Below are 26310 nucleotides of genomic sequence, written 5' to 3'. Positions count from 1 at the left end.
TTCAGTAAGGAATGAAATCTCTCTCATGGCTTCTGGTTAAATGCCATTTCAAGAAGTTCTCAAATCATATCTGAAAGATATTGTGGGGTAGTGCAAAAAAATAAATCCCACCTTCATAAGGAAAAAAAGAGAGGAAAAGCACCCTTTCAGCTCGTTTTAAGCTGAGAGCTCCTGCAATGCACTGCAACTTTTCAACTTAGATGACTGATGCCTTGTGCACTAGGAGCCGACAAGGGTTTTAAGGAGAGTGCAGAGCACTGATATGTATTTCAAAGCCCTTTGATTCTGGCGAGGAGCTCAGGCTCTTGGATTACTCTAACTGAAAGATGCCGTAATGTCTTCTGACATTTATCCACATGACTCCGAATTAGATTCTCTTTTCCGGTCCCTACATTCAAACTAGCCCCTCAGATACCTAGCCCAGTGAGCAAATAAACACACACGAGCAGACAAACCACCATCATTCTGATGCTTTGCCCCTTCCTTGACCTCAACACAGGAAACCCGGTGGCACCCTGTGCTTTGATCTCCCCGAGGAGAAGTCAGCCTCTTAGAAGCAGGTGTATTAAAACACAATGTCTGGCCACTGACTGACTAAATTAGAGAGGACACTGGGTGCTCTGTGAGAGAATGATGCTGTCTGAATATGAATGACAGGACAAGGGCTTCATGTGTGCTGGGAGAATATCATGTTGATTGAACCTGTTATGCTCAGACTGCTTTGTGTTAAAGTAATTCTATAAATGTGAAAATAACTAAAGCAATCATGTCACCTACTTACATTTCCTCAAAGAAATATAATCAGAAAAATCATTTTCTATTACAGAGAGGGTAATGAGAGGTCTTTTATGTTTCACTTGACAAAACAAATAGGGATCTTATATTTATATTTCTTAATGTCTTTGAATAGAGCTTTCTGGGGTAAAAAGAAAGTCACAGGTTTAGTAATTACAGCATTATTTAAGAAACAAACAATACCCCGCTGGAAAATCCCGCTTAAGCTGGTAGATGTGTTTTGGAACATGGTAGCTGGTTTCTTGCTGGTCCAAGTTTAGACCACCTACTAGCTTTTCATACAAGCTCAAGGTGGTTTTTGGAACATGGTAGCTGCTCAACCAGTTAAGGACCAGATTGGACCAGCTCATAACCAATTTGGTCCAGATAAAGACCAGCTTGGATCAGCTCATGACCAACTTGAACAAAAAACACAGCTACCAGCTAGAGTTGGATTTTCCAGCATAAAACAAATGCAAAACTTCAATACATTTTAATTTACATTTATTAATTTGTCTTTCAACCAAGTGAGTAAACTGGAGGAAGACTTACCCACAAACTCGTCCATATTTGTTTATAAGGTCTCTATGTGCTTCAAAAAATCCCTGAGTGAAAGCAGAAAAGAATTATAATGTTAAAACATAAAACAGCACTTGCAAATATTTGTAAGTCACACATGTTGATCAATTTATTTTAGAGTGACAATTCATTATCTAAAATAATCTGAATCAATCAAAAGATGGAAATTCTCCCCTGCTGTGATATGTCTTATAAAGCGGGTGTGACAAATGACAATCCCTGTAATACTCGTGAATGTGTGGTTGTGTATGTGTGTGTGTTGCTAGGTGTTGTTCTTTTGTTTTTAATTCCATTGTGAAAACATTATCCTTTCTGGTTTAAAACCAGCAGGTCTGGTACAGAGCCAAATTTTGCAGATCAGAACCATATTTTCTTTGGCAGAAATTTGCAGGGCCATGTTGGAAAAATGGGAAGAAATGCAAAATGACTGAAAATTGGTCCCCTCTATTACATTTAAAGGAATAGTTCACCCAAAAATTAAAATTCTGTCATCATTTACTCACACTCATGTCATTTCTAGATGTGTATGACTTTCTTTCTTCTGCAGAACACAAACAAAGATTTTTAGAAGAACATTTCAGCTCTGCAGGTCCATAAAATGCAAGTGAATGGTGACCAAAATTTGAACACACATAAAAGCAGCATTAATGTAATTCTTACGATTCCAGTCAGTCATACACATCTGAGATGGCATGAGGGTGAGTAAATGATGAGAGAATTTTCATTTTGGGGTGAACTATCCTTTTAATTGTCATAGTGATATATCAGATTTATATCTTCAGTGCTGCTCTATATAACTAAATATCTACAGTATATAAATATCTCTTATATCTATCTGCACACAAATCTAAAATCACCACACAGTGACGAAAAACAAGGGGTAGTTATTCTTTTTTAGGGGAAACCCCAAATTTAGCCTTGTTATTTTCACATCGCAGTTTAAAAGAAAACCACTACTGTGTACAACAGTACAAAGAAAGAGAGGTTGGGGTAACACTTGCAATAAGGTTCCATATGTTAACTTAATAACATTAGCTAAATGAGCAATATGCAATAAATATACTGTACTAAAGCATAACATTTTCTAAATATGTTATCAGAGATTTAGGAAAGTTGAAATACTGGCTTCTCCGAAAACAATGCTACAGCCAGTATTTTCTACTATGAAATGTCCGTTCCAGGACGGAATTTCTGTTTGTGTTTTGGCCTGTGTGATTCCGCCCACTGCCCATTACCAAGTTGTATTTCTACACCCCCGATTGCCAGATTGTAAACAAGTTAGCGGGCAAACAGAGCGCAAACCATGGAAGCTAGCAATACATCTAGCTAACACTGACCAGAGTAATAACAAAAATCCACATGAGCTGGTTTATAATTTGCAAAAATATAAAACATTGCAAACATATACATTAGCTGATCAACTAACAATGCAAGGCTCGTCGCTTGCTATTGTCAGTTTGCTCGTTCCTGTTGCGTATCCTCAACCTGGCAACACTCGTGAGCTTAAAGTCTGGGGAAGAGTAGGCGGGGGAGACAATTCTCTCCAATATTTGAATTTGGACCGCAGTACGCAGTTTAAACACTTGATGTCAATGTTACATATTGCTCTTTTAACATGAACTAACGATGAACAACGTGCTTACAGCCTTTGTTAATCTTATTTAATGTTAATTTCAACATATACCAATAAATGTTTTTTAATCAACCATTGCATTTTTTAACATTAGTTAATGCTCTTTAAGCTTACATGAACAAACAATTAAAAAACTTTTTTTTTTTACTTTAACAAAGATGAATCAATTCTGTAAAAAAATTATATTGTTAATTGTTTGTTAATGATACTTAATGCATTAACTAATGTTAACAAATGGAACCTTATTATTGTTACCGAGATTTTTACAGCTTTTTGTTCTCAGTGTGAGGGCACTTTCCCCATGATTAGGGTTTTCACAAACATTTGTGCAGATACATGCATCTGTCACTCAGACTAGTGGTGTAAGAGCCTCTAATACAGTCTGTTGTTCCACCAGAATAATTGGGGAAATGCTCTTTTCTACCAGTAGGGGTCAATACAGAGCATAAACACGACTGAGCTTGGCTCTCTCAAGGTTCAGTGGCTCTCAAAGTTTATCAAGGTCTACTGAGAATATAACCCTAAAATATCCGTAGCAGTTTAACTCAATAACTGGAATACTATTTTATCCCTATTTAGATTTTGAAAACATCATACTTTTTATTAATTAGTACATAGGCTACTTATTGCTATCACTGTGCATATTATTTGAACTGGAATACGTATTTAAAATACAAAATATAAGTAACTGTATTCCACAACAGTTACAATTTAAATCATTTGCATTTAGAATACAGTTATATTCAAAAAGTATTTTGATTACTGAAGAGATTACTTTGCATTTTATTGTCATTTGTTTCATTTAATATTTAGTCCTTTCAGATGGAAAACATGTATACATATATATGATGCGATCCAAAGTGCATTTGAACTGCGGTGAAACACTTTCTTATGATGTGTTACATTCATACGAGCAGACAGAGAAGTCTGAAGTAAGTTTGGAGCAGAAGAAATAGAAATAAAACATGTGTAAATTGTCAGCTTTACGCTATGCTAAAATGCTATTTCAGACCAACCACATGTTACCAGACAAGATCATATTTTTTTATCAAGAAAATTCACGTTGCATCACAATTTATTTTTTTTCTAGTAAGACCTTTGAAATTAGGGCAAAAACCATATTCTTGATGATAATTTGTGTATTGTTTTCCTGTAAAAATATCTAAACCTTAAAACAAGATCAATTTGTTTTAGAAACAACACTGCATAAGATAATTAGGTTTTTCAGAGAAAGTATTTTTAACATGTGAATTTTGTCTCACTAGTTTTTATAGTCAAAACCAGTAAAACATCTCCCAGTGCTGAAGAAGTAATCCAAAGTAATTAGAATACATTACTGACCTTGAGTAATTAACGAAATATGTTAAAAATTACATTTTACAGCATGTATTCTGTAATCTGTAGTGGAACACATTTCAAAAGTAACCCTCGCAATCCTGGATATAAATGTCATAAATATATGTCTGTCTGTCTATGGCTGCTAAAATGACTTTATAGTGCTTATATGGCTAGTAGGATATGCGTAGTTGACCATCAAGCGCAGTCTGAGATCACACACAAACACACACAGATAAAGAGTGCTGGTTTGTATGCATGGCAGCCGGTTGCTCTGCTCTCTTCTAATGAAGGAGTCAACAGCACTGGCACCACCCCGCCTGCCCTCCCCTCTTCAACCCACTGTTCCTGCAGTCTCCCGGTGGGCATTAGGCAGAGACGCATGTGTGTGTGTGTGTGTGTGTTTGTTCCTCAGTGAACATTAAGCAGTGGGATGTGCCCTTCCATCCTGATGTCCTCTCCTTCAGCCTTTTATTACTGTTCTGTCATATGGAAGAGACGTGTTTGTGTGTGTGAGATTGTGGGTGTGTGTGTGTGCCTATGTGCTGTAGTGAATTTAAAGGAATAGTTCAACCAAAAATTAAAATTATGTAATAATTTACTCACCCTCAGGTTGTACCAAACTCATATGACTTTATTTGTGTTGAGAACAAAAAGTGAATTTATGAAAAATATCCTGGCCACTTTTTTTTTCATAGAATCGAAGTGAATGAGAACTGAGTCTATCTAGCAATATAATTAGAAGAACTTGTATACTGGCGTCCAAAAGTTTGGAATAATGTACAGATTTAGCTCTTATGGAAAGAAATTGGTACTTATATTCACCAAAGTGGCATTGATCACAAGTGATCACAATGTATTGTTAGTATATTAAAAATTTGAAAAATTACTATTATAAGTTGAAAATAATTAATGCTTCCTGCAACACTTGTCATAGATGTGGATGTCTTGTAGGGCACTTTTCACACACCTTACAGTCTAGCTGATCCCACAAAAGCTCAATGGGGTTAAGATCCATAACAGTCTTTTCCCATTATCTGTGTTTCTTTGCCCACTCTAACCTTTACTTTCTGTTTTTCTGTTTCAAAAGTGGATTTTTAGTTGCTATTCTTCCCATAAGGGCTGCACCTCTGAGTCTTCTTTTTACTGTTTCCATAGCAGCAAATAGTGATGTATGTAATGTCCTGACTATACTTTGTGATCAGCTGAATGTCACTTTGGTGAATTAAAGTACCAATTTCCTTCCGAAACAGCAAAATCTGTACATTATTCCAAACTTTTGGCCGCCAGTGTACAAGTATCTTACAAAAGGTCCACACGACTTGTGAGCTACATTCCAATTCTTCTAAGTACTGTGGTATATTTGTGTGAGGTAAAGAATGAATTTGAAAAGTTATTCACTGATAATCTTCCCTTCCAGTAAGCTGGTAAATGTTGGGTCATGACTTTGAGTTTAACTTGAGAACCAGATCAGACCGATTCATGAACAAATCATTCAAATACATAATTAATTTATTAATCAGACATGGCTACTTCTCTTGTGAACTCATCAAAGAGAGTTTGTGCAAATTTTAAGATTTTAAGTGAACTGAATAATTACTTAAATTTCAAGTTGGAATATGACACTTCTATGTGTTTGATTTATTTATTTTTTCAGCTTCATAGCATCAGTTCTCTTTCAATATCATTATACAGAGAAGAGTTACCAGGATATTCTTCAGAAATTCACCTATTATGTTCCATGGAAGAGAGCAAGTCAATGAGTTTGAAACAAAATGAGGGTGAATAAATACAAAAAGATGACAGAATTTTTATTTTTGGATGAACTATCCCTTTAACAGGAGACCCGTGCCTTACACCACAGCATAATTCAAACAAATGAGCTGCCCCAACTTCATTGGGGATTCATCTCAGATGGATATGATCAATAAACCCAGATCTGACTGAAGCGGACAGTCAGCAATCTCCAGTGTGTTCTTCTAGAATTCTTTAAAAAGATTAGCCACTTCCAGTTATTTTCTTGCACATATTTGACCTTGACATCAAGGTGGATTTGAACACTGCATTGCCTCTTTTTGTCTCAGCACAAATAATATTTCATGTCACTCAGAGTCATGTAGGCAGACCTTCAGTAAGTATCAAAGAGGGTGTGAATGTATATGCTTTTTGAAGGATAGACTCGTGAATGAGAGACTATTACAGAGGCTATTTTGTAGGCATTTTATAATTTGCATCCCCTGATGAGTGCTTATAATCATATCCAAGGTTTCTTAGCCTTTCTTTAGTCCAGACTTTTGACTATCAGCATGAAGTCTGGTCCACTTTGCAGTTTATAATGGCCAAGAACCACCAAATAGTGTAACAATGCTCATCTACTTTTATTTTTTATTGTCATCTTGGTTCCATTAATATTTTTTCCATTGATTTTTGCTATAGGGTTTTCATAGAATTTTTCATAGCAGAGTTTTAAGCCATGAACCAAGCCAACCAGCTCTGAGCTGATTACAAATCACAACATTACACATTTAGCTCTGAAGCAAGAAAGTATTTGAAAATGAACAACAAGACAAAGGTACAAGACGTGTACTTTACCGCTTTCATGAGCGAATGAACTACAATCCCATGAATCATTGCAAATTATGTAATCGAATAAAAAAAAATATATACAATTTGAAGTTGTTGATTTTAAGTATAGAAACAATATATTTTAAGTATATTGCAATATATTCAGATTTAATCAAATATATTATTAGTTTGAGAGTGTAGGGAGACCAACTCGTTTACTCATGAGAGTGGGCGGTCATGCGGAGCTCATTTGGCCACGATTCACTTATTGGTGGATCTTTCTTTGCAGGATTCATCAGTAGTGTAGTTCTCCATCAGCTAATAAACCTTATGTTGTGTTCCAGTCATTTTTACCCTTTTTTGTTTACAATTTTATTCCAAATTGGAACTGTATGTTGTTTACATACAGTATCTGAAAACACAAACAAAATTTGGACCATTTTCTTTAAATGTTTATTTTATTTTATTTCACTTTGTTACACTCGTCGTGTTCCCGGTTAAAAATTACTGACCATTGGATATGAATGGATTAGACTACTAAACTAATAACAGAAATATAAAGTTTTTAAGAGCATCCCAATCCTTTAGATGAGTAAATACGTTGAGACATTTCCAACGATATATAACACCTGTTTTGTTCAGATCAAGCAAGTGGTTCTTAATTTAATATGTAATTATTATTTATTTATTCATCTTTTAAATTCCACTAGGGGTGCCATCCACTGGCCTGGTATAAGCGCAGTGCAATTGATCCTTCTATCAATAATAATAATTTAAAAAAAATTATATATATAAAATATGTAAAAAAAATAAATAATCATAATTACTAAAAAAAGAAGTTGACAAAAAGGTCTAATTCCATAGCTTGTGATAATATATGCAATATGAGAGATTTATAAACAATCTTAGGCCCACTAAGTCATTTTTGACTGGGAACACATAAATGTGTTAGCACAAAACAAACACAACACAAAGGTTAAATGTGAAGATAAAAGTTAAAGTAACACTGACAGATGGCTTCTATATAACCAATACCAATAATAAAAAGCTTGGAGCTCACTGTAGGTCTGCTTTTAAAGGTGTACGTTACTGTTAAAAAAATCTATTACCCAATGAAGAAATCAAATGGTATTACTACTTCTGCACCGACTGTTATGCTCATCTAGATAAGAAGGGTCTGTCTGACTGACATGTAAAGCAACCAATAACAGTTTGTTTTATTTTAATGTGTCATTTAGAGACTGAAATAGTTGATATCACAATAATAGATTGGACAAAATTGTGATGGTGCAGCAGTAAATGGTTGTACAGAAACACAGTAGAAATAAGCGGAAAATATATGTAGATTTTGTAATCAGAATTTATGTCCACCTAAAAGTAAAAAGTACCAATTATTCAACAGAAAAAACGTATGAAACAAAGCACAATATACAGTACTGCTCATGAATCGCTATAGTGTACTTGCTTCTAGTGCGGTGTTTCCCAACCACTGTTCCGTGACACATTAGTGTGCCGTGGAAAACAAATAAATGCATGAAAATATACAAAATAATTTCAGGGATCCAAACTCCTCACCTTTTGGAGGAACTGTCCACATTTGTGAAGAGACATTGAATGTCTCATATTTTCTTTTAATTGAATATTACCTAATCCTTTTCGATTATCAGAGACCCCAGTTATTGAACTAATTTAAATTCACCAAGAAAATGCTTCGACCTAAACATAAACGAGCTACAAATTAGAAAAGAAGCAAATTTGCTGTTTTTCATTACCCATTTAGCACTCTTGCCACCTGTGACCTCACACGGCATAGCCTTCATACGTGACTTGTTTTTTTGCATAGCCAAATTTCAAACATTAGAAGTAAAGACACTACTAAGATGGACAGAAAACATGGACAAGTCCTTGAAAAGGATAAATATTGACAATGGTTAGCCAATGTGGGATAGTGGTGTGCCGTATAATGTTTTTAGTCGTAAAAAGTGTGTTGGTTGGGAAACAATGTTCTAGTGACTCAAACAAAAGCCTAAATATCATTTAAAGATTCAATACCATTAACCTTGCAAACTTTGTAAAATCCAGTGATTACTTCTTCCAAAAACTGCTAATTGTAAAAGCCCAGAACCCAAAAACAGTGTATGAATCAAGCAATCTGATTGGATCTTAAAATGGAAAAGGAGTCTGAAATCAAACTCTTATTTCAAAAGAGCAAGGACTGGTTTTCCATGATATAGCCCCTGTGGACGAAGAGCAAGAGAGACCTCTGTTTGTGTGTGTGTTTGCAATAGGTAGAACACACTGGGGATAAACTGCTGCTAGGTTGTTTAGGATGGTAAATGGAGCAAATCTCATGTCTGTAAGTGTTGTGTTTGGTAATGGAGTGTGGCACGATAATGTACTATTGTGGGTTGTGAGAAACTCTGTTGTCTAGTCTTGAAATGTGACTCTATCTGCCCCTCATCCACAACCCTTTTCCATCTCTGAACATTAATTCCAGTTACCCATGAGCCTCACACATACTCCTGTTTCTCTTTCACATTTTATCCAAGAAACCTTTCAAAATACATCATTATTGTTTGCTCTACTTCCATGTCTCAAACCTCATTATATAGAATGAAATACTAGCTTACTACATGTGCAATATACACTGTATACTGCCTACTATTCTTTAAAAATACTGAAGTACGTACATGAAACTATAGGCATTATTTAACAATAAATGTTTCACACAATAGTACGGTACATTGTTGTTACATGACCTCGTCATGGCATCGAATTATCATCTTGAAAATAAAGCATCGCTTGGCCTTTCAATTTTGTGTAAAAATAGTAAAATAAATAATAATAAAAAGTATGTAAAAAATCATGGTTGCAATTGCCTACTGTGCATAAAACAATGAAATTATGTCAGGCCAATAATTTTGACGATTTTGTTTTTTCAGAAACAATAAAACAAGGGATTTATGCTGCCTAACATTTCCTATACTGTTCTGTGAAAGAGAGGAACAATACAGATTTGGAGCAGGGGGAAAGAGTGAATGATGACACAACTTTTTCATTTTAGGATTAACTATTCCTACAACTGTTATGGAGGGGCAGTTTAACTGGGGAGGTTCATTTAGCCATGCAGTGATTATGCAAGATGAAGCCACATACATATTCATGCCTCTCTCACTTCCTTTAAATAACATTTAATTAAAATGAGGAAGAATTGAATTGAGATGAAAAGTACAGTTAAAGGGAAAGGGACAGACAGACCGACCAAGAGAGAGCAATGGAAGAAGCGGTATTGTCATAACCAGGTGATGGAAAGATCAAATGAAATGAGTGCTGCGGATGACAGGCTGTCCAGCCCACCATGACTGTATGACAGTAACATATTGATCTGGGAATCTATTCAGGACCAGTAGAGCATCAGAATTGGGTTATTTAAAGCATGCGAGTGTGCCGATGGAATAAAAAAACTTGCTGCCCGGATGCTTCCACATGCTTTAGGATGTAAATTTCAAGAAAACATGTCTGGGTTTTTACAATTTCAGACCAAAGCTGATAAAAAAAAAACACGAAATGACATTTTTAATAAATCAAATGATGCTTGTTTTAGTACCATAAGGAATATTTGCATTGTGACATTATTTTAATAATCCTCAATAATCCAGATCCTCATTACCGTAATGCATCCAGGCATTTTAATCCTCATAATGAGATAATTCTCATTAGATTATCATAGTATTTTTTACTCAACAAATGGTGTGAGTTTGGGGTGGGCCAACATTTATTAGATTTGTTTTGGCTGACCAATGAAAGGTGCAGGGCGTGTTCGGGAAACCAGTTAGTAGAAATGGCATACTTTAGTTTGCCATTTCTACACCAAACTTAACTTTAATAAATATATTATTTAAATTATAAATATATTCATTTTCTTTAAGCAACATATAATTTCCTATTTTTTCCCCTTTTGAATGTGGGGTGAAATACCACTCTGATATGTTCTTGACAGGTTTCATGTGCTTCACCATCATTGGGTGGATGAATTCAGCCAGATCAAGTCCATATATGAAGGTTCCTTGTAAAACTCTCATTGGGATCAAACATCCCTACGTCATTAAAATCTCATCCTCTATCTCCTCTAATAGACATCCAATCATTATTATTAAACTAAAGACAGCAGAAAATGTGTCCTGAAGGAAACTCATGATTTGCTACATCACACTGTGGGACACAGATTAAACAAAAAAAAGAGGAATTAAAAGTATAAATTCCGCAATATTAAACCAACCCACTGCTCGCCCCTTCCTTTTTATTTCCATTGTAAAAGTACATCATTCTGCACAGAGGGTAATCTGTTTGGGAATCACACGGTATTAGATGTCATTAGTGGTGAGTCATCTTTAATGAACAAATCTAATGAAGTGCAGCTCAATGAGAGAAACATAATTTTTCCAGCTTTCGTGGGCGGTACAAGGTGTATGTGTGTGTGATTGTGTGTGTGTGTGTGTGTGAGAGAGAGAGAGAGAGAGAGAGAGCGAGTGAATGCATTTAGTTTTCCTTTATAAAATGAACAAAAGATCTTACGTTTCGAAACAGCATGAGGTTACCAAAAAATGGTGATGGCTTTGGATGTTTGATTCCACAGCGTTCCAAGACAGAGAAGGGGTAGACGGAATACCTATTAAAACAGAAAGACAGGGATGTTTAGTGAGAACCTCTTTAGTTTGGGGTCAGTATTTGTGAGCATTATGAGAAAACTGCCTCGAAAGAACCTGAACACAATAAACAGATATTTTAAACCGAGAATAAAACAAAAATCAATAAAAAGGAGGGGATTAAATTATGCAAAATCACAGGCATATGCTGTATAGCACTATGACAACACATGTAGACAGCTTTGTTGATTATAACGGGAATATTCTAGCTTTGTCTTGTCACGTCGCTCGCTCTTAGTCTGGACCTTTACTTGAAGACTCCATACAACTAAAACATTTTGTTTTGTGGCTTATAGTCCATGTCTGTTAGCTGCAACCTGTTCTCACAGAAACGCATTACTACGAATCAACATATTTGCTAAATGGTTTTACATGGCTCGTTGTACGTATCGCATCAGTTCCTTGTGAAATAAACACTAGGAGGTGCTACAACGATAATTACTTTTATTCACTTCCATACAAATCACAAGTAAAACAGCAGATAACCCATTCATAAACACTTTTCGCTCACACAATGCTATCTTATCACATAAAAACACTAACTATACTGCATTTTAACACTTACATTTTATTCAAGTTTATTCAACTGTGATCAAGTTGCGTGAAAGCTCAACTGATAGAGCGTTGCACTCACAATGCAACGAGTGCAATGAGTCCAGCAGAGCATGTGAGATGAAAATGTGAGCTAAAAGTTTCATATAAGCACAAAATCATGTGGTTGCATCAGAATTTAGCAGTGGCACTCATTGCGCACAGCCACCACTTCAGAATTGCAGCGAGACGTGCAAAGAACCGCATGATGTAATTTTGCAAAAATGTCTCCATAGTTACATTTTCATGATATCATGCTGGTTAGCTTTCAGGCCATCTATATGCTAGTGTACCCCTACAAGTTCACAACATTAACTTTTAGCAGAAATTGTTCTAATTTTTATAAGTCAAATCTTTGTCCAAGTCAATGCTTTCTTGAATGAGAACATGCCCTCCTTAGAATCACCTGCATCTGACAAGTAATGTCACGTTGCAAATCATGGTTCATGGCTGTAACAAAAAGAAATGGACATACCCCACTCAAACTTCCTGTTTCAACAGGAAGTATGTCAACACAGGAAAGAAAACTGCTCTTGTCAAGCATTTTCATGGGGATCTTTAAATTCTCCGGCCTGGAACAAAAGTCTATGTGTGGACCACTTCTCACTTGGGTCCAATATGTTCGCTATACCACAGAGGACAACTGGGGACACCCCTTGTCACAGGGCCCAGGACAATGTTCCCAGTTGTCCTCCCATATGATGGCCCTACTCTTAGTGGGATGTAAGTGATGGCTTCTGCAAACACAAGATGACACAAGATGTATCAGAGAGCACTGGGAAGTGCAGCATTTCCTCGGAGTATAGGTGAAGGCACCTGCATTATGCATGAGGTTTGCATCTGCTGACACACAAGTCCTTGAATTCAACCACTTTTAGCGCACAACACTGAAGTGTGCTGTGGGAGATGACGAGACGTCAAAGAATGCATTATTTGTTCCCTAAAATTTAAAGGAATAGTTCAACAAAAATTTAATTGTGTCACCAATTCCTCAATGTTGTTCCAAAGTTGTATGACTTTCTTTTTTATGTGGAACATAATAGGAAATGTTAAGAAGAATACTTATGCTGATTTTTTACATTACCCTGAATTACACTGAATAAGGACTGACATTTGTCATTTCTGGAGCTCAACAACATCAGTTTAACATCTGCAAATTATAGAATTGTTTTATCTTTGGAAAGTATTAAGACAAAGTCTTAATTCACTGGAGGAAGAGAGCAGCGACACAAATTTGTGCCTATAATAAGCACTGGAGCACAGAAAACCATTTGCAAGTTAAAATACACATTTATATGAATAACTAATCATGTTTGGCTGCAAACATCAGACTCAGAACTTTACTATTGTGGCGGGAAGCAATTGCCACCCATCTCTCTCCAAAAAAAAAATAAAAAATTATTGTAACCAAAAGATTATGACATCCATCTCTTTCTTAATCTCCAGCTCAGCAGGAGTTAATTACCATATTAATTGTCAGATTAGAGAGTGGGTCTTAACACGTGCTGTAAAAAAAGCCAGAATGATAACTCATTTTATGACACTCTCTTAATTACACAGAGGGATGTTGCATCCTTATGCTCGCCCCAGTGGTGAATGAGAATGAGTCATGGGTCCAATCTGTCCATGTCAACTATTTCTCACTCCAGCCACAAATACATTCACCCCAGCCATCAAACACTACAGACAGGCATACCCTCATAATTCAACTCATTATAGGTTTTAATAGAACGCCAAACTACTGTGAAAGACATCTACAGAAGATCAGGGTCCCCTTCTGTCACTCTCTCCACGTTGAGTCGGAGAAGCGACACTAGGGGACTCTCTTGAGCGCCGATATCCACCTCTGATCTATGAAAAAAGGCCAATGAGAGTTGGCAGCCAGTATTTGCATGTCCCGCCCCGGACATACGGGTATTTAAGTGGCGCAAATACGGGAGTTCATTCAGAAAATTTCTTCGGAGCCGATGGTCTGTCTGCAGTTTGCTGCGAGTTACACACCACTAACGTTCCCGTTTCCTCTGACGATCTGCATGCTGTTGGATCTTGACGGCGCACAACAGCGGCTTTCTCCTTCGCATTGCATGGCGTGCATTGTTGCCCCTGAGCGCTTCGACAGCGCAGACACACACATATACTGTGTATTAAAAGAGTTATTTTCCTTAAAAGAGTGAATTTCTCTAAAAGAGCAAAACACATCGGCGTTGAACGTCCTTTTCAGGACGCGTCTTTTTCAAGATGCCCTTCCGCCCCTGTGTTGTTCCTGGATGCGGTAGAGTGCTCTCCGCTTCAGACGGCCACAGGCGCTGTCTCGTGTGTCTGTGCCGCGATCACACCGAGGCGGCATTTGTGGATGGCTCATGTTCTCACTGCGAGAACATGACCATGACCACGTTGCGGTCGCGGCTTGCTTTCAACAGAGAGCAAGCCACCCCAGCTGCACCCCGCATTGCTCCTTCTTCCCACGGGATTGAGGGCGATGCGGTTGGCGCTGGAGGCGATTTGAGGCGGCAGCGGGTGCAGTTTCGCCGGGTAGCTCCCGTGAACCTCCCGTTCCCGACACGCTCGCTGGTCCCGTCTACGCTCCACGGCAATAGCGGCTCGCCTCACGGCCCGGCTGTCTATCCTCCCGAGCCCGAAGCAGATGAGCTCGCCGCTGCATCGGAGAGTGTGATGTCTGATGCCGAGGACTCCCCTGGACTGCCGCCTCGGGCCAGCAGGCCCAGGCTGAGGCCGGCAGCTCAGATGTCTGACATGCTTTCCGGGCGCCCGTGAGCGTGGGGTTGGATTGGAACCCTCCATCCTCCCCACAGCCTTCACAGTTGGATGACTGGTTCCTGGAGGCAGCGCGCCGTTCGCGGCCACGCATCCCCCTGGTCCCGTTTTTTCCCGGAGGTGCATGACGAGCTGACGTCTACGTGGAGAGCCCTGCTCTCCGCTCGTCTAGGTGCCACCCGCTCCACTCTCACCACCCTCGATGGCGGAGAGCGCCACGGATACGGGGCGATTCCCCAGGTCGATAGGGCAGTTGCGTACCATCTATGCCCGGTAGCCCTACCTCCTGGCGTGGCCACCCGTACTCCCATCCAAGCCCTGTAGGACAACATCCTCGCTAACGCGAAGGCCTACAGTTGCGGCTGGACGCGCTGCCTCCGCCCTGCATGCGATGGCCCTCCTGCAAGTCCACCAGGCCAAAGCACTCAGAAACATGCACGGGGGTGGACCTGATCCTGATGTGCTGCAGGAACTGCGCTCAGCGACCGACCTCGCCCTGAGAGCGATGAAGGCCACAGCGCAGGCACTCGGACAGGCGATGGCCACCCTAGTGGTCCAGGAACGCCATCTATGGCTCAATCTGGTCGAGATGCGTGAGGCCGACAAGAACCGCTTCCTAGACGCACCTGTCTCCCAGATTGGCCTTTTCGGCGACACCGTCGAGGACTTCGTTGATGCATATGAGACCACTCCAGCACTGGCTCCAGACTCGAGTCCCGAGACAAGCATGGCACCATGGCACGCATCGGGTAAGGATCACCCCTGCCTGCCTCAAAATACTCCGACCCTGGACAGACCTCTGCTTTTTACGGGCAGGAGAGCCCCTGCAGCAGGTGTCCCAATGCGTTCTGGTCACAACCGACGCCTCCCGGTCCGGGTGGGGTGCCGTGTGCAGCCCCTTTCCCGTTGGAAAGGGGCCCCGCTGCGTTGGCACATCAACTGCCTGGAGTTGCTGACCGTCCTTCTCGCCCTCAGGAAGTTCCTCCCATTAGTTCGGGACACACACGTCCTCGTGAGATCGGACAGCACCACGGTGGTGGCGTACATAAATCGCCAAGGCAGCATACGCTCCCGCCACATGTCACAACTCGCCCGCCGTCTCCTCCTATGGAGCCAGCAGCGACTCAGCCACTCACATCCCCGGCAAGCTCAACGTCGTAGCGGGCGCGATATCACGACAATGCCTGCCCGGCGGGGAATGGAGGCTTCACCTCCAGTCGGTCCAGCTGATTTGGGAACAGTTTGGCAAGGCCCAGGTAGACCTGTTTGCCTCCCAGGAAACCTCCCACTGCCCGCTCTGGTACGCCCTAACAGAGGCTCCCCTTGGGACAGACGCGCTGGCACACAGCTGGCCCTCGGGGCTGCGCAAGTACACATTTCCCCCAGTGAGCCTTCTTGCACCGGTGCTGTGCAAGGTCAGGGAGGACGAGGAGCGAGTCACGTTAGTGGCCCCCTACTGGCCCACTCGGACTTGGTTCTCGGAACTCAGACTTCTCGCGACAGCTCCTCCCTGGCGAATTCCCCTGAGAAAGGACCTCCTCTCTCAGGGACAGGGCACGCTCTGGCACCCACGCCCAGACCTCTGGAACCTCCACGTCTGGTCCCTGGACGGGATGCGGAAGAGCTAGCCGGCTTACCGGCGACCGTTGTGAATACAATTAACCAAGCCAGAGCCCCCTCTACCAGGCACCTTTACGCCCTAAAGTGGCGCTTGTTCGCAGATTGGTGTTCTTCCCGAACTGAAGACCCGCAGAGATGCGCGATTAGGTCAGTGCTCCTGTTCCTACAGGAGAGGCTGGACAGGAGGCTGTCCCCGTCCACCCTCAAGGTGTATGTTGCCGCCATTGCCGCCCACCATGATCCTGTAGACGGCAAGTCTTTGGGTAAGCACGACCTGATCCTCAGGTTCCTGAGAGGCGCCCGGAGGTTGAATCCCTCCCGGCCAGGCCTAGTTCCCTCCTGGGATCTCTCGGTAGTCTTGGCAGGACTCCAGAGACCCCCCTTCGAGCCGCTTGAATCAATTGGACTCAGGGCCCTCTCTCTTAAGACGGCCCTGCTGATCGCGCTCGCCTCTATCAAAAAGGTTGGGACCTGCAAGCGTTCTCTGTCAACGACACTTGCCTGGAGTTCGGTCCGGCAGATACGTCTGTGATCCTAAGACCGCGACCGGGCTATGTGCCCAAGGTTCCTACCACACCATTCTGAGATCAGGTAGTGAACCTGCAAGCGCTGCCCCGGGAGGAGGCAGACCCAGCCCTTTCGTTGCTATGTCCAGTGCGCGCCCTGCGCATTTACCTGGACCGCACACAGAGCACCAGACGCTCTGAGCAGCTCTTTGTCTGCTTTGGGGGACGGCAGAAAGGGAATGCCGTCTCCAAACAGAGGCTCGCCCACTGGGTTGTCGACGCCATCACACTGGCTTATCACACCCAGGCCGTGCCCCTACCCTTGCGGGTCCGAGCTCACTCAACAAGGGGTGTTGCGTCCTCGTGGGCACTGGCCAAGGGCACCTCCCTAGCAGACATCTGTAGAGCCGCGGGTTGGGCAACACCCAACACCTTCGCGAGGTTTTACAACCTCCGCGTTGAGTCGGTTGCGTCTAGTGTTTTGTCAGGTCCGAGCCCGTAGAACTCTTTAACACGTAGACCGACCGGCCGGATGGATCGCTTGCGCCCAGCGCCATTTTCCTGATGTCAAGGTTAAGTAGTGCGCCTTTTTTCCCAGGGCGCCCCACTCCGAGTCGGGACCCTGGTCAATTCCTCCCCAGCCCTCCGGGCCTGCGGTTCAGCGGAGGAACTCGCCGACCCAAGCCACTGCGGGTACCCTGATGGCTACCCTGTACTGGTATAGGTGCTCCACAGGTAAGGCCTCCTGCTCGGACTCCCCCTGTGTGTATTTCCACGGTTCTGTCCCCTTACGAGCGGACCCCCGTGTATCCCTTAGGCAGTTACAGCTTCCCCGGTCGCCGTGCTGTAGCAACTCCCCCTTTCGAGGCTGGATCTACCACCGCACCATACTTTCCACACGAGCCCTAAGACGGCCGTGTGACGTGTCTACCACTTTTCCTCCCCAAGAAAAAGGGCAGGTGGGGTCTCCGCAGGGTCTGGGTAAGACCCCTTCCCTATATGCGTGTAAGGGCCCCGGCCGTGATTGCTCTATCGCGAGAAACATAGAGAGAAAGAGGCCCAGCCAGGCTGGCCCGTTCCCATGTTGGCAAACATCGCCTTGTTCCCCTCTCAGGGTAACTAGAAGGATCCCGATGTTCGTATGGGGCATTGGGGAAGGGTACGTGCAGCTGGGTACAGACGATGCGTGGCACTGGATGAATCCCTGCCCGCCTCTGTATCGGCAGTTCACGTACACGGTTCAGCACATGGCAAGATTGGAATGGGTCCCCTAGTGTCGCTTCTCCGACACAACGTGGAGAGGTTTTTGGTTACGTATGTAACCTCCGTTCCCCGAGGGAGGGAACGACACGTTGTGTCTTTCCTCCGCCATGTCGCTGAACCGAGCCACTGTTGTGGCCGGACCATTTCCGGCTCCTCAGAAAAATCCTGAATGAACTCCCGTATTTGCGCCGCTTAAATACCCGTATGACCGGGGGCGGGACATGCAAATACTGGCAACTCTCATTGGCCTTTTTTCATAGATCAGGCAGGCGTGACTGAAGTGTGACATCGCACATTTGAAGCAGAATGCACCATTTTTCCATATTGCGAGATATTTGTTTGGTTCCGAAAAAGGAGATCTAAAATACCTGAAGAAAGCTACTGTATTTGTTTCATACAGGCATAGTTTACAATGTTGGTCATTAGCAATCTTATGTAGAGTAAATATGTGTGGAGTGTTCATGTCATGTAGGAATTTGCGTAATAACGAACACCTGAAGTGTTTTTTTTCATAAACATTCAGGAAGAACATATAGGTCTCTAATTTCATGGCTGTGCAAAGCACATGAGAGCGTGGGTGGGAGTGTTCGCACTATTGTGGGTGTATTGAATGTTAATGAAGTTCCGCAAAGTGTCATTTCCTATTTTCCTGAGAAATAGGTCATTGCGCTAAAAGACATTTCAGAAGTCTGTCTCCAGCGCAAAGTCTAAACTCAGTTCCAGCATTTACAGTTTGGAAATTCCACCAGCAGGTTGTAATAAAGTTCATGTCCAAACTCTGAAAATATAGTGGAACATCAAATTAAGTCCCCAACAATCACAGTTGTAGCTGTTTTATGAAACCAAACATTATAAGATTTGTGTTAAACTTTCTAAAGGTCATGGTTTCTTTTTCCATATTTTGTTGTAGTGTGATTTTTAAGTCACTGCAAAAGGGGCCGGTGAAGAAGTTGTAGAGGGTTCCATTTTTAGATTTAGATTTGGGGAGGATTTTTTTGACCACTTTGTTATTTTGATAATTTTTTCATTTTGTTTGAAGTGTCATTTGAATTTACAATTTATGTATTTTTTGTTGAAATTTTTCATGTTTCAAAAAATTTGATCAGTAGAAGTGTTTGTGCAAAAAACAACAACAATCCCTTGATCCACAGCCTAACCCGGAAGGCTGATGCAATCACTGTTAATTCTGGCCAGGGCTGGACTGGGAAGAGAAATCGGCCCGGGATTTTACATGGCAACTGGCCCAATTGTTGAGCGGGGAGGTGGGGGGGGGGTCCTTTTCTGCATATCGCGGCGCCGTTTTGTGGTCCGTTCTGTATAACGCGGTGGCTCATTGCTCATGTTTTGCGGCCGAACCACCAGCCCGCTCAGTTCTCCCGATGGCCATTATGCACTTGATCAGCCCAAAAATGTGTCTGCCCACTGGGAAAATGCCCGGTATGCCAGATTACCAGTCAAGCCCTGATTCTGCCGATAATTTGTGTCACTTGATCAATATGATTACTAATACTTATACTCTCTATCATTTAGATATCCTGATGGGAAATGACATTTTCCATACTTATAAAAGGAACTGTCACAGAAATATGCCTGATATTAAACAAGGACGCAGTTAATGCACAAAAGTAGGTCACATAAGTCAATATTTATATCGCTGGTGCTTGACAAGGAATGGACAAAATACTAGTACGCAGGCAGTACAGCAACCGAAGATGACCCCCCAGGCACCAAACAAGCTAGAACCGCCACTGGTCTAGATAAACAGATGTTGATGTGCCACAGGCTAAACACACTGGGAAAAGGCCAGATTGGAAGAATTGGCACTTAAAATACCATTAAAAAACATAGCCAGGCTTAATGTTAAATATTTACCTGAACTTCAGCCTCTGTCCTTTGCAAATTCAAATTTGAAGGTCTTTGTGTTTTGTGAGGCAAGAAAGGAGCAATATATAGGTCTCATTTCCATACACCAACACAAACACTCACACTTGTCAACTGGAAGGCTCCTCCAAGGTTTCTATAGTAGTTTACTGAGTTTTCTTTTAAACTTGCCCATCCTGATAAAAATATATGACTTTAGGGTGAGTTCTAACTTTCGAGTGAACAAACAGGATTCTGAGTCCATGTAAGAGAAGAAGAGATTGAGATGGTGATCTTTGACTGACAGCAGGTGACTCCCAATGTTATTTTCAGAAAGAGGCTGTAGGGAACAGGCTAGCCAGTGTTCTCATTAGGGACAAAATATCAAGTGCCAGAATAGAGGAGATATATCGAATGGGTGAACAAGAGGTGAAAAATGAAAAACGTGCAGTTGAGATTCAGAAAGGAAGAAAAGAGTTTGTCTTTTTCTTCTTGTGATGCATCAGTCAGAGTAAGCTGTCTATGTAGGCAGCATTTTAAGGGCTCATAGGTGCACTTCCGTTGTGAAGGCTGACAAAAGATAAAAGTTAAGTAATTATGGTTCTAAGATAGCTTGTTTTGGCCATATTCTGTCAATTCACGTGTCCTTTATGGAGGAGGCAATTCCAGAATGCATTTCAACAAATTCAGTGCAAAAATCCATCCAAGATGATGGACGAAGCAAGAGAAATGTTGATTATAAATGTTAATATAATTCCTTTAGCTCCATATATATATATATATTCAATATAAAGTTCAATCTAATTAAAAATTGACTGTTTTACCCAACATTTGTGTGTGTTGTTATTTTTTGCTTATTACAGTATAGCATCATTAGCTGAAGCAACATGATAATGTCAAACTCCATCGAGTCCCTTGTGAGATTCATGAAAGGGAGCATTCCAAATCAGGCACTTTTGTGGTTCTATTAAATTTAGGATGCTGTCTTAGTAGGCAGCTGCGTATGCGGGCAACAATGTTGGGTTGAAACTGTAGTTTCCCAAGATACAAGCTATTCATTACTTATAGTTAATCTACACTCAAGCTAAACTTTAAAAAAAAAGAAAAAAAGATTATTTAATTAAATTGTCACCTGATAGTTATAGATTTAATTAGGGTGACAGAACACAATTAAGGTGACAACTTTAAATTAAACATGAATATATACCAATTATAAACTAATAAAACTAGGAATCAAAATCAAAAATATAAACAGCAGCAGTTAACTAAGGCAGACGCTATTTGCAATACATGCTATGTAGAATAAATGGCAACAAAAAGCATCTTTGCACTCAGAGAAAAAAAAATTAAATGCACTCCTATTTAAATAGTAGTGTTTTATTTTGTTTGTTGTGTTTTTTTAGAGTCCCAAAGACACCCCACAACAACCCCTAATCTTAACCTTCCCTTACAACATTTTTTTGGTAAAATAACCATATTGTTTTAATCCAATAACCATGGTATTTTGTAGAAAAATTTTAATAACCACAAAATTAAACATGGTTATTATATTACTGTAGTAATACACCATATTACTGTAGTAACACCATAGTTAATTGCATTAAAACTATTGCTTCTGCCAAAAACATTTTTGTGTTTCCACCATACAGCTGCACTGTGTGGCAGGTGCTATTTACACCTAGTGCACATAACCACTCCGATTAACTAAATATTTTGCTTAAAAAAAGAAGACGATTGGAAAAGTCCCTTTAAGGCTCTGCAGCCTATGCTTAATACAAGGGGAACATTTTGGTTACGTATTCAGAATACAAAAATGAAGAAACTGTATTCAGCCCCCATTACATTTTGAAGCACCTGTATACAAGAAGTTATTTATACAAATTGTGTTAGAAAACTTTTTAAATACTTTTCTTATAATGATCAAAAATAAGGCATATAGAACAAAAAATCTTATCAATGTTTTTCTGAACAGTGCAGGTGCGTGCTGCAAACGCGTCTTCTGCAGCTGCAGCGCGTGAGCAGTGTTGCCAAGGTTTCATGCAATATTGGACTAAATTGAAAACACAATCACGGGTTAAAATCAAAGAATCATGGGTTGTTTGTTTGGGATACTTTAAAAATAGACCGTGGTCACCAAAAGGTCTGATGGTAGGCACTAAAGAATAGAAATGCAACGTCTTATTCATGTATAATGATTCCCGGATTGAATATCTGGCAACTGCATCGGCACATCTTAACAATAAGCATGCTGTCAGCTGTGCAACAGTATCAATACAGATGTTATTTCCACAAATATAACATTTGCATGCATGATACATTGTTTCCCGCGATTGTTGCTGTGTAAATACACTTATGCAGCCGCTGCAGATGCAGCTTCTCTGTAAAGGCAGTAATGGCAGACGGCTCAAGATAAGCATTTTGGTGAGTCACATCCACATCAGGAACTTGCAGAACAGATGAGAAAAAGCAGTTATTAATGACAATAATACACTAGATAAAAATAAAATAGGTACAAAAAAAATATAGAGAGAAATAGGCCTACTGCAAAGACTGAAAGAGGGAAATCCAAATGAGACAGGAAAACCTAAATTAAATAACTACTGTAAATATTGTGGCTTATAGATGTATGGGGGTAGTTCAGAGTGACACAAATTGTAACATACTAATATTATACAATACTGTGCAAAGGTTTTAGGCACTTGTGAAAAATTTTACATAGTGAGGATGTCTTCAAAAATAATGGTATAAATAGTTTTCATTGATCAATTAACATCATACGAAGTCCAGTAAACATAAAAAAAAAGCTAAATCAATATTTGATGTGGCCACCTTTGCCTATAAAACAGCACCAATTCTCCTAGATACTCCTGGATACAGTTTTTCTTGGTTGTTGGCAGATGGGATGTTCCAAACTTCTTACAGAATTCACCACAGTTCTTCAATTTATTTTGGTTGTCTCAATTGCATCTGTCTCTTTATGTAATCGCAGACTGACACGATGTTCAGTGGGGGCCATGACATCTGTTGCAGGGCTCCCTGTTCTTCTATTCTATTCCATTCCATTCTATTCACAAAAGCACTGTTTGAGAGATTAACATTTATATTTCCTTTTGACACACTAAAGCTGAAGATTTAAATAACCATCTCAAGACAAATGCTTTTGTTAAACATCTTATGTGCTTTTGACTTAAGACTTTTGCACAGTACTGTATGTTTCAGTATTACATACATCAGTATTATGTATTTGTATTATGTTACTGATTATGTAACATATTAATATTATTTCCCACTTAAAAAAACATCTCTTAGGTAGTGATTCACAAAAAAATATAAACAATAAGAAAAATCAAAGCAAAGGATGAGTAAAAGAATCAAAAGCAAAATAAAAGTGTTGGTAATAAAAGATATAGAAAGAGATAGAAAACAAAATTAATATATTGCCTTAAATATGTAAGCAAGCCTAATGAATTAATTACTAATAATAATACATTAATATACTACACTGTTGTCACATGATCTCAATGGCATCCGGTTATCATTTAACACACTTAATTCCTCCAATTGTGTCTTGCCTTTATACATCTGTATTCTAAAACTATTATTTTTATTTGATGTATTCGAATCCCTTACTGAACACATTTAATAGAGAGTATTCAGTATTCAGCCCAGAATACTTTCTTGAAGTAATCCGCCCAACCCTGTTTATTTTAATCAGTTCATATAACTGTGCGAAACAACAGATTCGCTTAAATTATTTGGATTTTCAGTGGTACAGATGAGAGAAAGAGTGAGGACACTTTATGTGAGTGTGTTTATCCCTCGGCTGCATCACTGCGTTCACAATACAATGTCACAAATGTACTCTGTGTGTGACGCTACAGTAATAGTTGGAATATACTGCAAATACTATTGTGGAAATAGCGAAGAAGGCGGCTTATAAAGACTGAGACAACAAAGAGAAAAAGAGATAAAGAGATTGTGCTGGTGACGCACACACATATCCAGTGTCGTAGTGGATCTCAGGATAGCTCTTATAAGAGGCAGGACACTGTGTACATGTGATGGAAGCATCCAAAACCTTTCACACACACTGAATTTGCACAGACATCACACACTGTGAGTAACAACTGGAGTCTTGCAAGGGATGTTACCACTTTTATACAAAAATAAATAAAAAAATGAATAATAAAATAAACAATAAAGCATATGAGCTAGGGTTGATACTTTATATGTTTGTCACACTCTCTTTCTGTCTTTTTAGACCACAATAAGCTGTAAAGTGGACCAGACTTTGTGCCAATAGTCATAAGTTTGGCTTCTCCTTCTTTACCAAACTATTGCATCCCTCAACTACACTACAAAAGAAACATACTTTTAAGCCCTGCTTAATGAAATCCCCATAAAGCTACATTTCAAACTAAATATTGAATGTTACGAAGTGGATGGTTATGTTTCAAAGGACTAAAGTGAGTATTTGCACTCAGACCCACACATTGATCCTGCTGGGAATACAAGCACTGGCTATAATTGCTCCGAACTGCTTCTAGTGTCTCTCTTGATCATCCATGACACATTTGATTTCTTTTCTGTTGTTAAAAGCGTAATAAAAATGGGTACCAATAAAAGTGCATTAATTCATACAGGATTAGCCTGCCGGAAAGTGGTTTTATGGTCACAAAATCACAAACCATCCTCTCTCCTTTTCTCTCTCGTACACACACACACACACACCAACAGCCTCAGTCACATGGACTTCAATATGCCAGCTCTCCACTGAATAGTCCGCTGATGGTTCTCTGGGCCTGGGTGGGCTACAGAGTGGGTGAGTGCACTAAAGGGATGCCCAGAAATGCTTAGGCGGTCTGGTAGTGGGCAGAGGATGAGGTCCTCTGTGGAGCGTGTGCAGTACCCAGACCCGGATCAGATGCTTGGCGGTCATGCTGCAGTAGTGAGCTCAGACCACATGTTTATCTCAGAGAACAGAGAGCTGTGGCGTTTGATCAGCTGTGGAAGAACAGGCAATATGGTCCAACAAAACAACACCAAACAACCTGCAACAGAGAGGCAAGCAACACACAGCTAATGACAAACAGAAAACTGTGGGCCAAAAATACACATTCTAAATCTATCAAAATTACAGGGGGATTTTTGTCACTTTCAGTGGGATGTCTGCCCCAAGCACTGGTTACATTTCTTACCCTGGATCAAATGTGGTTTAAAATTGATTCACTGCTCATTTGCATAAATGTAAACTCTGCTCAACTATGCATTGCTAATAGTCTCTGTCGCTCATGTCGTCTCAAATTGCCAAATCTCAAAGAAAACGTCTTGTCGCTTTGTCATTGCAAATCACTGTCATTATGAACATACCATCACCACACACAGACATAAACTTACTGTACAAAATGTTGGGTCTATAAGCTTCTTTCTCATAGACACTATTTTGTAGCTATATTCTTGCATACTGTATTATCAAATAAATGCTGAGTAGCTTATTGAATGATTTAGCGCTTTACATATTTACATATGATTTTTGCGCTGTTCGAGATGTATTGAGGTAGATGTCAATTTGAACAAAGCTGTGTGCCGTTACTGTAGACAAAGGGATTGTTGAGAGCTGTCTGTGGAAGAGATAACCAACTTACACATCTGATGATGTAAGATATTTTTGTTCAAAAATCCATGCCTTCTTGCTATGCAGTCTAATGTTAGATAAGTGCACTCACTCAAAAATGAAAATTCTCTCATCAAGATTATTTGTAGAACATCTGCTGTAAGTCCATACAATGCAAGTGAATGGTGGACAGAAATTAGAAGCCCCAAAAATCACATAAAGGCATCATAAAAGTAATCCTTATGACTCCAGTGTTTAAATCCATATCTTCAGAAATTATATAGGTGTGGGTGAGAAACGGATAAAAATCTAAGTACTTTTTGATAGAAATTATTCTCCCAGCCCAGTAGGTGTGATGAAGAATGCAAATTGCCCCCCAAAAAAAGAAGAATGTGAAAGTGGAGATTTACATAACAAACATTTAAATTAAATATTGATCTGTTTCTCACCCACACCTTTAAATGAATAGTTCAGCCAAAAATGAAAATT

General features: G+C 40.2%; 1 protein-coding gene across 1 annotated transcript in view; it reads right to left on the bottom strand.

Moving 5' to 3' along the window:
* The window catches only part of LOC127622684 (thromboxane-A synthase-like), a 111583-nt gene that overhangs the window by 47332 nt on the left and 37941 nt on the right, over positions 1-26310 (bottom strand). Inside the window, exons 3-4 of the mRNA XM_052096712.1 lie at positions 11462-11555; positions 1327-1379 (exon numbers count right to left, since the gene is read on the bottom strand). Of these exons, the coding sequence (XP_051952672.1) occupies positions 1327-1379; positions 11462-11555 (147 nt within the window). The remainder of the gene's footprint in view (positions 1-1326; positions 1380-11461; positions 11556-26310) is intronic.

Source organism: Xyrauchen texanus, chromosome 29 (assembly GCF_025860055.1).
Source record: "Xyrauchen texanus isolate HMW12.3.18 chromosome 29, RBS_HiC_50CHRs, whole genome shotgun sequence".
NCBI classification, from domain to species: Eukaryota; Metazoa; Chordata; class Actinopteri; order Cypriniformes; family Catostomidae; genus Xyrauchen; species Xyrauchen texanus.
This window is presented reverse-complemented; position numbering and strand designations above follow the sequence as displayed.